The sequence below is a fragment of the Solea solea genome, chromosome 16, assembly GCF_958295425.1.
Source record: "Solea solea chromosome 16, fSolSol10.1, whole genome shotgun sequence".
Taxonomy (NCBI): Eukaryota; Metazoa; Chordata; class Actinopteri; order Pleuronectiformes; family Soleidae; genus Solea; species Solea solea.
Genome location: NC_081149.1, coordinates 26179538 through 26193494, shown reverse-complemented (window position 1 = coordinate 26193494; position 13957 = coordinate 26179538). Strand labels below are relative to the sequence as shown.

The following is a 13957-nucleotide window of genomic DNA, read 5'->3' as shown; positions in this document are numbered from 1 at the left end:
AAAAACTGTATGCCATCATTTGTAGGCATTGTTACTGTAACTGTAGAAGTCATATTTAATATCAATATCATGTGCAGATGATGATGATGATGATGATGATGATGATGAAGATGATGACGATGACGATGACGACGACGACGACGACGACGACGGTGCTTATCACAAAGGCTCTGTCTGCGCATACTGTGAATTCTGTGAGGTATGTCTGACATTCAGTAAAAGACATTTGATTGATTGACTGATTTCTAATAATTCTAATTAATCTGAATATTTCCAGTAAGCTGTCAGCCACAGAGGCAGCCGGTGTCTGCAGAACTTATTTTGAAATGCCTTTTTCATTGAAGGCCATTTTGAAAATGCAACAACATGTGACAAAAGACGAAGTATATATATATATATACATATATGTATTTCGGTGGAAGTCAGGAAGTCATGCTAGGATGTAACGCTTGTGCAAACAATCAACAGTAGATCCTGCATTCCTCTGTTATGTATAAAATGTCTAATGCAGTCTAATCTGATGATCTTATCTGTTTTGTATCAGCACTGTGACAGCTGTGACAAATGTCCTTGTAAAGAGGGAGACAAGTCTGAACACTGCGATGACTGCAAGGTGAGACAATACACCATGTTCATATATTCATGTGTTGTGTGTATTGTAATGACTGACGGACTCAGCAGCTGTGGTACCATGTTTAATGCTAAACACCAAATGTCAACAGGATGACTCAATCACTAGTAGGTGCAGGTCGTCTTCGTTTCATTAAAGCACCGCATGTGCAATGAGCATGGACACACGATACATAGCTAGTTTCCTCCCATGGCAGTGAACCAGCTCACAGTAGGGTCCCGCTCTCCCAGATATGGTTTCTCATGGTTTAAAAGATAACGCTGTGTTGTTTCCTATGCATTCTGATTATACAGGATCTTCAGATCACCTCCAAACTTACAAGAGGCATGACCAACTGACGTAGATCAAAATGCCCCACATCAACAAGCATGCTTATTGTAGTTTTCTAGTAGAGATGTCTGAGACGGCTTCTAAAGACATTTGCTCCTCAGTGGCCGCCATGTTGGGTTAGGGTATGTTTTCAAATAAAGGGCAGGGAGGCCAGATCCGATCACATGTCGTCACATGGAGACACATCCAGGACATTGTCCTTAGCACTATCCACATGCCACTGGATCACTGATGACAAATAGTAATACCAAAATTCACTCATTTGTTGCAATAATTAATAAGGAGGACAGGTGAGGAGGGTGTTGATGAAACAGCATCAAACCATGACCATTCCACAAATATTAACCACAGGTTCATCACTTTAGACATGAACACTGAGACCACTGAGGTTGGAGGATTGTTCATGTGACACAATAGAACCCTTTACATTGTTGCGTGTTGTTGTGTTCTCATTCACAGATGTGCAGTTTCTGCCATGTGTGTCCTGTTTGTGAAACTCTTTGCAAGCCTGGTGAGTAAATGCAGAGCTGCCAACGTGAGGAGAAGCACAATATTCCACCAGGAAACTTGTCTTGCTGCTAATTGAACTTATCACTTATGATGATATATGTCTAGATGCTGGCTGACTTTAGGCTTGCTTTATAGTAGCACTAGGTGAGGAGTAGGGCAAAAGAGCTGAAGAACTTTGTTTTTGAGTGTTCATCAACAGTTCTTGAGAAAAGTTAAGGCCCTGGTCATACTTTCTACGTACCTGTATCTGCAGAGGTCTGCTGGGTTCCACATGTGCATGGACTGTATACACTGACTTGTGCATGCTCCTTGTAGTACAACACTTCCCGGAACAGTTGGTGGCGCATAATTGTTTGGGTCAAAAGAGACAACGAAAAATATGGTAAATATGGACACTTGCCTGATTATACGAGGAGGTCCACAACGACAAGTCAACACTCAAAGAACAAATGAGGCAAACTCCTGGTGAAAAATTGCAGCAACTGGAATAGAACGGGAGATTATGCACGTGTGGAGCGCTAGACTTGGTAGGACTCTCATTTTAGTTTGAATGGATATGCGGCCGTGTACGTGCATGCTGAAACCAAAGCAGCTCACTGTGGTCATGGAATGCAGAAAGTATGACCAAAGGCCTGAAGGTTCAGTATGTGGCATTTAGGAGGGTTTACTGCTAATATGTCTGTTTGGATGAATGTAGAATTGCTTTCATATTGAGAATAAGAGTGAGAGTCTGCAGTCTCAGCATTATATGTCAGCGGACCTTTAAAGTCTGTGGTTTCTGTGGTCTTCTGGCTGCAGCGTTCACTTATTTTGCCTTCTTTCCTCAGGAGGTTTTATGGATGAGGTGACTGGATCAATCTACAAGTAAGACATTTATTAACACAACTGAAATCTGTTCATGTTCATTAAAGGACAGTCATATAACCCCTGCTTTTCTCACTCGGTAGGACTGTGGCTGATGTCTTCGATGATGACGACGACAACTAAGCCCAACCATGTGATGCCACCATGTGGCTGAGCTAATATACTTCACCTTCACCTCTGAATTTCATTGTTATTTTTTCTTGTCTTTTTCCTTGAGCACATCACACGTTCGGTGAGCGAAAATTGTTAAAGAAGTAACTTAATATATTTGTTTACTGTTGTTAACTGACATACTTACAGTCATGTTTGGGGACATGTAAAATAAAAAAAGGGGACATTTTTACTGCTTGATTTATTTATGTTAAAAGGTTCAGTGGTTGTTATATGAACACATTCTACAGAATGGATTCTTCTGTAGGCCAACATGCTACCATTTTGAACAGCCTAGAAACAGAGCTGTGAACTCGGATGACTTAAAGAGATACTGACCTCAGCTTAAACACATGTGTCATGACTTCACTTGAACAACAGGCTTTTGAGATTATTGAGAATAGCAGGAAATATGATGTCATCAAGAAGAGTACTCAAACTCAAGTTAACTTTTTTTACCAACAGGTATTAAATTGTAACTAAACACCGAAGCTACTAACCCTTTCAATGTATATGATACCTAGTGTCAGATTTCGGCAGCCCGTGGCCAAGTGGAAAGGGAACGTGGCTTGTAACCGGTTCAAGTCCCCACCAGGTCAAAAGGGCTGGGGTACCCCTGAGCAAGGTACCCAACCCCTGTTGCTCCCCGGGCGCTACTCAGTGTGGCAGCCCACTGCTCCTAATTCTAGGATGGGTCAAATGCAGAGAAATCATTTCCCTAAGGGGATTAATAAAGTAGAAGATTTAGATTTCACTATCAGACCACACCCCCTGCTGCTCCCCACTCTCCTTCCCTCCTCCTCTCCACCACACAGCCCACTTTTTTAAGCATTTTTCAAACCTGGGGGGAGTTGGCCTCAAAAGCTATATATACATGCTCCGATAAGGATTACCTGTCTGACTGTTGTTAAAAATAATTATTTATAAAAGTGTTAATCAAGAAGACTTTAGTACATAAATAGCTGTATAGTGGCATTTAACAGTAGTTAAGCAACCAGGATGGTAGCAGAGGAATGCTGGGCACAGCATCACCTAACATCATAATGAGAACAGCACGATCATCTACATATATCTAACAAAAATATCAAAAACATCAATTATACCAAAAAACATCAGAAAAAACTATATCAGCAGCCGTATGTGTAAGCTGGTTTTCGTTGCCTATTAACGAACAGCAAGCATTCTTCATTGCACATGCTCGTGGAAATTCATAAACAGTGTAAAAAGGTAAACTAATACATAACACTTCATACATGTACGTAATATTTATGAGCATTATGTATGAACATTAGGGAGCTCTTCATCCTCCCAGGCAGGCGCACCATGGGCATTTTGACATACATATTTCCTAGATAATTTGGGGATATGGGATACTGTGGGGATTATTACACAATGGTGGTCGAGTCAATGTCTCTCGTCCCATCCTCACTAACATTGCCAGATTCCAAGAGTGAAACAGTGTCAGTCCACCATTGAAATGTATATCATTAATTCAGTCCATGTTTTTATTAATTGTAATCCACCAAAACAGAGTTGACTCAAAGCCTGCTGATATTTGATCCACAAGTTTATATTCATTAGGGACACCTCAATGAATGCCAATGCCATCAATGTAAGTTGGGGAGTTCCCGTATAGGTCAAGAGTATCTTTTAACCTGACTATTTTTAATTTTGGAGTCAACATGCCAGTGTAGAATTCCCATACTAGTTGCACTGATGACGGTTATGGGAGAGGTTAAAGAAACTATTGTACATGTTCCGGACCAGAAAGGATCGAGGATATTCCATAATGTTCTGTCACCACAACACCAATAGTCATTGGCTCGGGCAAACAGCCACTGAGAAGAATTTCCCCATTTTGTCACATTGATAATGTTAACACACCAGTCAACAGAGAGATGTCCAACATCTGGTTTATTAGACCAGGTCTTTCTACATTACATTACCTGTCATTTAGCAGACGCTTTTATCCAAAGCGACTTACAAGGGAATTGAGTACAACCTGCCAGGGGTGGAGCTGAATTTGCAACCATGAAGTCTTTGCACACGTGGGCACAGAGGGCATCGGTCTTAACCACTGAGCCACTGAGCCACTGAGTCACTCCATCCCCAATTTATTGGAGAAAGGTAGGAGGAAGCCTGGCGAAGGGGCAAGGGGAAAATAAGTCTTGAGATATTTACAACAGTCAACAGGGTTTTTAGTCATGTGTAAATGCATCATACAGAGAGTCTTGTTTGTAGAGAAAGGGGAAGGTACAGTGAGCAATATAGGCTTAGGGGAAGAGCAGGCAACACAGTTTTCATTGGTTACAGTATTGGCTGCATTTTTAACATAGTCCAGCCAATAGTTTTTAAATAAAACCCTGTTTCTACTTTTACACGCTGTCTATGTGTAATTGATATTATCTCTTTTTACTGGGACTTTGTGGGAGTAGACTGAATTTAATCAGCATCATGGGGTCTTTCCCCATCACATCTAATCCCAATGCTAGATAAAAATGGTCCTTATGATTATTCTGCCACGGTGTTGTTGTTAATTAGTGATAGTGACGATAAGTGGTTTGAATTTATTGCTATTTCCGGTATACTGGTCTAGCATAATACTGATCTGTCTCTGGAACTTAACCCACCCCTATGATGAAGGGGAAAATGTTTAGGAAGTCAGTCCAGAGTTCCAATATACCTTGTTCTAACCTTCACACCATTGACTGTTTGAAGATTGATAATGAAGAACAATGAAGATGGAATAGGGCTTCCCTCCTGTAGTACACACATATACATCGTACCCTCGCCAATCTTTTAGCTTGATACAAGTCATAGTATCATATAAATTCAGTGGTGGGCTGTCAGGGCCAGCAGGGCCTTCTCTGCTGGCCCTGACAATATCAAAAAAGTATATATTTTTATTATTATTATTATTAATTAATACAAATTAATGTGTGTCTGAACGTGTCTGAATTCAATTACTTTTTCAGTATGTTATGATTATATTTCCAGATAGAATATGGTTATTTTTTGTGAAGCTGAGCTGGATTTTCCTGGATGTCATTAAATGCATCATAGCTCCGTGGACCTGCTGTAGTAGTATTGCTGGCCTTTTGTTGAAGCTGCCATTTCCTGTTTGGTTATAACTTTGACCGACGTGTGTCGTCAGCCAATCTAAATGTGTATGTGTGTGCGCTATGGTTGTTGCAGATCAACTGTCTCGTGAATATAGTCGGTGTTTGTGCGTGTTTTTTTTTTTTTTTACTGAAGGCCCTGACTGAAACCTCACGGTACGCTACTGTATAGATTCAATTGGAAGGAATGTGTTTGGTCGTCATGCAGTATTTGTAACACTAATGTAGCACCGTAGCTTGTTTTCAATAAAATTCAATAGTCCAGCCGGAGCTACAATGCAACCATCATGGTTTCTCCATAGTCTTGATTCTTTACATTACATACATACTGTTTCTGAGTCGGGGCCACTTTCTCCTGTACCTCTATTATATCTTTCTGTCCATACCTGCCTGGCAACTTTTCGGTTTCCTTCTTTCCCTGTATCATCGGTTTACTTAGATCAGGCTTATGATCAGCAGCTAATTTTGCAGCAGCATCCGCAGCATTGTTTCCCCTAACAATGAGTCCATCCCCCTTTTGATGTCCTTTACACTTAGATATACATACTGAGAGCAGTATTGAGTCGTATCATGTCATCAAGATGTCTTATCGCCTTGCCTTGTGTATTTGTGAAACCCTTTGGTGAACAAGTTCCTAAGTGTGTGTATTCAGCATGAACTGCATGCGCTGAATCTGTGTATATATTAACCCATTATCCTTCTGACAATTCACAGGCACAGATTATTGCTCGTATTTCTGCTAACTGTGCCGAAGCCGGAGGAGGTAATACTGCGGATTCTAAAGTTGTTATTTCACCAGCCCTTTGTATACCACTGTATAAGCTGCTACTATTAAATTAAAGCCATACACAGCAATGAAGCAGACGCATAGGGAAGGGTCAAAATGCATTTCCACATGTGCATACATGCATGAGGGTTAGTGTCAGTCCAGCGTTGAAAAGCATGGTTACTCAGTCTGGTATAACGTTTCTGTTGCAGTGAATTCTCTCCACAAAAATGACTAGAAATCCATCAATATCATTTCAGAAATAAAACTACAGTTTACACAAATGTACAAGGATTTAATCGATGTGACTAACCACAAGCTAAATCATGTGCTAAAAATAAAGAAACTATAAAATAACAAAAACAATTTTTTATTGATTTAATTGATAAACACACATTGTTTTATTTATTTGATTATTGTACAAACAAATTACAGCAGAAAAAAATGAACCCTCGCAAAAAAAGACATAAATATTAGTAAATATATGTTCACACCAGATGTGGCATGAATTGTTTGGACAATGAGGAAACCTACAGTTTATTTACAGAATAAGCGTTGACTGACATGAATGAGATATTTTTGTCATTCGCTCCAGATTCTTCAGACATAGAGGAGAGAAAGATGGTGGGGCAGAAAAGGAGTGAAAAAGTTCGACCTTTTTCTTCCAAACATTTGTGCGTTACTTGATTATTTTTGACTTGTGCATGATACACACTACCCAGTCCCAGCACGGCTCGAATCGCTCGACACAATTTGTTTTTCCTTTTCCATTCGCCATAGCACCTGGTACTATTTAGTACCTGCTCTGGCGAGGTTCCAAGCGAGCTGAGCCGACACCATGTCTGATGTCGACAGACTGTCGGCCACTGATTAGCAGTGTCGTCACTGGAATCAAACTGAACAATGCCGTTAAAAAGACCTACAAATCCTGGACAATCTCCAACATTTAGCAAGGTGTTGGGGTTAGGGGCGTGATTGGTTATGAATTTAGAATATTAATAATTGATTAATTATGGAATAATTAATTTCTTATAAAAAGTTGAGTCAAACTCAAATCGGGGCACCACTCCTCTCAAACAGAGGAGAACAATCGGTTCTGAATGAACCATTAATTCATAACCTCCAAAAACAGTCTCATAAATTAAGCCGACTACCAATTTGGATTATGATCAATAATTAACTTAATAATTGATAAATCACAATACTACATCAATAGTTAGGTGAATTGAAGGATTGGAGTTCTACAGGGAAGAGGTTGGCAATATACACACTTGTGTAATATTAATCAGACCAGACTGTATATTTTATAAAACATTTATTAAAAAGACATCAAAGATATAAACAAGAATATCTACTAAATGTAACTATATACAGTGTGTGTGTGTGTGTGTGTGTGTGAAAGAGAGAGAAAGAGGGAGTCTGTGTGTGTGCAGGTCAAATGGTATAAATTTGACAAATGAGGTACATTTTACAAGTCTGCATATTTTTATGCTAAGAAAACAGGTGTGGCTGATTGTTATCACCATAAAACATTGTATGAAAGGTCGTAGAGCTGCGAGTGATGACAAAGCACAACTTTAATTTTGCCCTGTATTTCTGAAGCATCATAATATATGGCAACAAAGTGTCACATGATGTTTGAAGCAACAAAGTGTACATCATGTCACATCCATCCCAAAGCTGTTCGGTGTTAACACACATTTCGCGACACAGTTAACACACAGTGTCCCACAGCAGAGCCTAAACCAGATCAGGTTGACACTACATCATCACCTCTCAGTCTGCAACAACAGACATGGGCCAAAAGTGTGTCTACCACGCCCTTCCTGAGGAAGAAATACAGAAACAAGTCAGCGATTGGATTTAGCTTGATAAGACTTTTGCACACAAAAGAAGACAAATGGCTGAGTTCTCCAATTATTAATTGTGGAGCAATGGGCAGGAGGAGCAGTATGTACGTGAGCAGCACCAAAATCAGAAGTGCCATAATTCGTCTTTTTTCATCAGTGGGGACACGGCTGGCTGCGGACAGAGCCCTCTGAGTCCCGACCAGCGTGAATATTTGCACAGGCAACAGAAGGAAAATGAGGACGGCCATGATTTTCCTCAACGTAGGAAGGCTAATGAAAAAGATCAAGGCGAAAAAGAGAAGAGGGAGAGTCCAGACGACGACACAGGCAACTACAGACGTCTTGACGGATCGTCTGAAGTGGTACCACAGCGGCCAGGCGATGACCAAATACCTGAAACACACACACACACGCACGTGTTTAAAGAGCATTGTAGCAATGAACCATAGACCGTGTACACTACCGGTCAAAAGTTTTAGAACACCCCCATTTTTCCAGTTTTTTATTGAAATTCAAGCCATTCAAGTCCAATGAATAGCTTGAAATGGTACAAAGGTAAGTAGGCACCCCTTGTGAACTGCTAGAGGTTAAAAAAAAAAAAGTACGGTTACCCAAAACTGAAGAATAATATACATTTCAGAATGGCCTTTTTCAGGGAACAAGAAATGGGTTAACAACTTAGAGCTGTTCTGCAGCAATGGAGGTTGATCAAGCCTTGAAAGTTGGTGCTACCAATTCCAACTTTACTTTATTACTTACAACCCCCTCTGTCTGCATAAAAGTAGTGTTGGAACACACTGTGGTACCATACCCTTGTGAGCATCATTTGAACAGTATTGTACTGCTGAAAGTAGTGTGTTACCATAAAAATGGCAAGAAAAAGGCAATTAACAATGGAAGAGAGACAGACCATCATAACACTTAAAAATGTAGGGCTTTCCTACAGAGAAATTGCGAAGAAAGTCAAGGTGTCAGTGAGTACAGCATTACCATCAAAACACACTCAGAAGAGGTCTGAAGAGGTCTGACAGACCCAAAGCCACAACAGAATCAAAAGACAAGTTTCTGAGAGTCAACAGCTTGTGTGATAGGCGGCTCACAAGACAACAGCTTCAAACACAGCTTAATAGTGATCGTAGTAAGCTAGTCTCAGTTTCAACTGTGAAGAGAAGACTTAGAGTTGCACGTATGAACGGTCGAGTTGCAGCAAGAAAGCTATTGGGAAGACGTCAGAATAAGAAGAAGAGGTTTGCCTGGGCCATGAAACATCGCCAATGGACTACTGAAGACTGGAAGAAGGTGTTATGGACTGATGAATCAAAGTTTGAAATCTTCGGTTCATCACGCAGGAGTTTCATACGCCGTCGAGTAGGCGAAAGGATGGTTCCTCAGTGTGTGACTGTCAAACATGGAGGAGGAAGCGTGATGGTCTGGGGCTGTTTTTCTGGATCACTGATTCACTTTTAATGATTTCTTTGTTATCTGGCGCAAAGAATTGAAGAAAATATTCACATTTAAGAAGCTGAAACAATCAGGAATCTTGTTTTAATCATGAAAAAAAGCTTCAAACCGATAAATTGATTATCAAAATAGTTGACAATTAATTTAATAATCGATATCAATAATTTATCGAATAATTGTTTCAGCTCTAGTCTCAATGTCTGTCTGTTGGTTGAAAATAAATCTACAGAAGATCATCCAGTCCCAGCGAAGCGTCTATGCTATGAAACGCTGGTAAAACTAATTACAGTAGCTCAGCGATAGACTGAGTTGTCTTTCAACTGGAAGGTTGTGGGTTAAATTCCCAGCTCTGCTAGTCTACAGGCCGATGTGTCCTTGGTCAAGACACTTAACCCCACATTGCTCCTAACATTTGTGCCGGCAGCATGTGAATGAATGTGAATGGGTGAATGGCAAAACTGGAGTGTAAAGCAGCTTTGAGTGGTCATCGAGACTAGAAAAGCACTTTAGAAGTTTCCCTCAGACGTCCATTAAAAGTGTGGTGTCACCCCCTGGTTGTGTTGTACTTCCTCAGCTTATTTTTTTTAAACTGGAAGACTACATAAGTTTTTCTATAGAACCATAAACAGGTGAGACATGGATTGAGTGTCACCTTTTCACAGAGATACACAGCATGAACCCACAGCTGACAATCAGACTGTACAGATGAACATCTTCATAAGTCTTTTCTTTGGCCACCACTGACGCGATCATGCAGCAGAACTGGATCAGGTCAGAGACGAGAAGGTTGACGATGTAAATCGGAGCCTCATTATCAGTCCTCACCTGCAGAAACAATGAAAGCGGTGGTGAATATAAAGAAAGTTGGACTGGGATTTGAACTGTGACCTCTTTGCTGTGAGGTAACAGTGCTAACCACAATTCCACCACATAAGTCGCCTTGTTTATTTTTTTTTATTTTGTTGTAAGCTACACGAGACATTAAGATAAGCTATAAACGAAAACATACATACCAGAGAGAGAACACCGTAGATGGCTACAAGCGTCAGAGGAAGTCCGATGGAGATGATGACATACGTCAGCACAGTCTCGATGTGCTGAAGGAACAATTCCTCTTTCAGGTTACGCTCCAGTTGATTCAACGAGATGAGACAATCCAAAATTTGGCTGTAGTTGCTGTATATGCTAGCATTGCTGCAGGGTTTCTCCATTGTTCAGCTTCACAGCTGTGGGATCAGAGATCACGCAATAACACCCGGCTATTTGTGCAACTTTTTTTTCATCAGACAGACAGACAGACGACTTTATCAATCCCTTTGGGAGGTTCCCTCGGGGAAATGAAAAGCTCCAAAATCCACACACAGCACTGTTAAAATTAGAGTCACACTTTACAGGAGACCGGGAAGAAAAACACCCCAGGTACCAAACACCATAAAATATAGAATAAAAAAGTAAAATAAAATAGAAGGAAAAAAATGAACTATGCATATAATCGATCAGTGTTAGTGTGCAGTGTTCTCTGCTACATGCTGTTGTGGTTGGAGGAAGTGATGCAACGACAGCACTAACACCACCCTATCCTCACATCCTATTTCTGATGAAACATCTATTGTTAATTCTTCAGTGGTTTATTAGTGAGGAGGGACAATTATTGCAATATTTATTTCTTTAATATTAATTAAATATTAGTTTGACTTAACTTACACATTTACATTTATTATAACAGGACATTTTCGGGTCCACACGGTGGTGTAGTGGTTAGCACTCTCGCCTTGCAGCGAGAAGACCCGGGTTCGAGCCCCGGTTGGAACAAGGGCCTTTCTGCATGGAGTTTGCATGTTCTCCCCGTGTGTGCGTGGGTTCTCTCCGGGTTCTCCGGCTTCCTCCCACAGTCCAAAAACATGCAATGTGGGGATAGGTAAATTGAACACTCTAAATTGACCATAGGAGTGAGTGGGAGAGTGAATGGTTGTTTGTCTCTATCTGTGTGTGGCCCTGCGATGGACTGGCGAACTGTCCAGGGTGTACCCCGCCTATCGCCCGATGTAGCTGAGATTGGCACAGCACCCCCCGCGACCCTCTGGTGGAGGATAAAGCGGTAGATGATGACTGACTGACTGATAACAGGACAGTTTTTGTTCACTTCAGTTAAATCAAAAAATAAAACAATTCTATGTTTTAAGCAAAAACCTGAAACATGCAACACTTTTTAACACTAACTATTTGCTAAGTGATTTTTACGTTTGCCTTAATTGATTGACTTTTGCTGTGTGGAATACGGTTAAGAAATTACTTCATTCATATATAGTGTCCCACAAGGTTACGTTTTGGGACCTGAATTATTTATTTTATTTATTGAAACATAATGTTGTTCACACCATTGTGAATTCAAATTGAAATATTTTTTTCAAACCACATTCTTTTTGGGAGTAATTATAGAGCGTAATCTTTTTTGGAAGAAAAAAATATAATTTATTAAAGGAAAAATATGCAAATCTATTGAATTTCTTCACAAAACAAATGATTTGTTCAAAATTGATACATGTCATATACTGTAATGCCTCTAAGACTCTATAAATAAAACTTCACTCATCTTTTTTCTTCCAGATATAATTCCAGATATTGTGCATCTAGAAATGTTAGAAATATTATTTGTAGCTATGAACAGAAGTCTCTCATTTTGTATTCAAAATAAATTTTAATCAAGAGAGGAAAATGTTAAATTTAGTCGAGTTTAACTTTCAAAAATGTCTGAAAATGTAAAGTATTTAATGGTTATTATTGAAAGTTATCAAATGCAAATTAAGGATTATTTTTGTTTGTTTTTGTTGGATTAAAGCATTTTTTAAATATATTTATTCGATTCTGCTTTTTATTCTATAAGATAAATATTTCATGAACATATTTTATGCATTAATTGATGTAATTTTTTCAGTTCTGTAAACATTTTCTCTCACTGTGTGTATTTGCTTGTTTGGTTTGTTTTTGTTGTTTTAAGTGAGATTAGAAAAACAAATTTTACCTGGACAAAGTCGGATGAGAGCAGCATGAAGTGGTTTTTCAGCAGAGTTTGTGTGTTTCTTTTATTCTGCAGTGATCATGTGACCCTCAGGAAGTTGCTTCATCATTTCCACATTAGGCTCTGACGACAAATGTTGCCCTGTATGACTTTAACTTTTTAAAAGTCTTTCTCTGCGGTTTGAACTTCAGCTTCTGCTGCTGTGGTTCATCTTCGATGAAAAGATAAAAAGTTGACATTTCCTGTTTTTGTGACACCATGACGAATCATGTGACCATCACAGTTAAAGAAAAGGGCCGAGTATAATTTTCGTCTCCTCTCAATCTTCACTGTGGATGTTAAACTTTAAGTTGTCCTTTTCTTTAGAGGAATTGAACCCATGACATCAGAACTTCACAGCAGTGTTCTCATCCACTGGAGTTATGTGTCTACTAATATACTGTATGTGTGTCTGTCTGGGTGTTTCAAAAACAACTAAATCAAACTAAAAACCTTAAAAAAAAAATAATTTTAAATTCCAAACTAAACCTTGTGCGTTCGTTTGCGTCATTTCGATTTCAACTTCATCATCAACAACTCTGTGATAATGGGAGGAAACAGCTAGCCTTCAAAAAGCCTCAAAGGTGCGAAATTTGACAAAAGTCATAGTATAGCATGTCGTCCAAGATGTATCAAAAAAGTCATAGTATAGTATGTCGTCCAAAATCACCCAAAAGTTGTAGTATAGTATGTCGTCTAAAATCTGTCAAAAAAGTCAAAGTATAGTATGTCATCCAAAATCGGTCAAAACATCATAGTATACTATGTCGTCCAAAAACAGTGAAAAAAGTCATAGTATAGTATGTCGTCAAAAAAGTCATTGTATAGTATCTTGTTCAAAAACGGTCAAAAACGTGACAGTATAGTAGGTCGTCCAAAGTCGGTCCAAAAAGATATAGTATGTCGTCCATATTTGGTAAAAAAAAGTCATAGTATAGTATGTCGTCCAAAATCACCCAAAAGTCATAGTATAGTATGTCGTCCAAAATCTGTCAAAAAAGTCAAAGTATAGTATGTCGTCCAAAAACGGTGAAAAAAGTCATAGTATAGTATGTCGTCCAAAAACGGTCTAAAAAGTCAGAGTATAATAAGTCGTCCAAAATCTGTGAAAAAAGTCAAAGTATAGTATGTCGTCCAAAAACGGTGAAAAAAGTCATAGTATAGTGTGTCGGTCAAAAAAGTCGTAGTATAGTCAGTCAGTCTACCGCTTTATCCTCC

At 39.3% G+C, this 13957-nt stretch overlaps 2 protein-coding genes across 2 annotated transcripts in view; one reads left to right on the top strand and one right to left on the bottom strand.

The window, feature by feature from the left end:
• The window catches only part of LOC131475431 (secreted acidic protein 1A), a 6485-nt gene extending 3807 nt beyond the window's left edge, over nt 1-2678 (top strand). The window contains exons 2-6 of the mRNA XM_058653552.1: nt 78-199; nt 545-613; nt 1421-1472; nt 2299-2335; nt 2419-2678. Coding sequence (XP_058509535.1) covers nt 78-199; nt 545-613; nt 1421-1472; nt 2299-2335; nt 2419-2458 — 320 coding nt within the window. The 3' untranslated portion in view covers nt 2459-2678. The remainder of the gene's footprint in view (nt 1-77; nt 200-544; nt 614-1420; nt 1473-2298; nt 2336-2418) is intronic.
• Nucleotides 2679-7670: 4992 nt separating this feature from the next.
• Nucleotides 7671-12737, bottom strand: LOC131475693 (mas-related G-protein coupled receptor member X4-like). Its single transcript, XM_058653962.1, has 4 exons — nt 12704-12737; nt 10695-10907; nt 10334-10506; nt 7671-8613 (listed from the first exon to the last, which is right to left on the bottom strand). Exons 2-4 carry the CDS (start codon nt 10890-10892, stop codon nt 8121-8123), a joined length of 864 nt encoding a protein of 287 aa, XP_058509945.1. The 5' UTR covers nt 10893-10907; nt 12704-12737; the 3' UTR covers nt 7671-8120.
• Between the last annotated feature and the right edge of the window lie 1220 nt (nt 12738-13957).

What these genes read in the sequence shown, in the direction of transcription:
- LOC131475693 (XM_058653962.1), bottom strand. Translation starts at nt 10,892, where the DNA reads ATGGAGAAACCCTGCAGCAATGCTAGCATATACAGCAACTACAGCCAA. An exon ending in TCTACGGTGTTCTCTCTCTG is followed by an intron (nt 10,507 to 10,694) that starts GTATGTATGTTT and finishes TTGTTTCTGCAG; the next exon opens with GTGAGGACTGATAATGAGGC. An exon ending in CTGTGTATCTCTGTGAAAAG is followed by an intron (nt 8,614 to 10,333) that starts GTGACACTCAAT and finishes TGTGTGTTTCAG; the next exon opens with GTATTTGGTCATCGCCTGGC.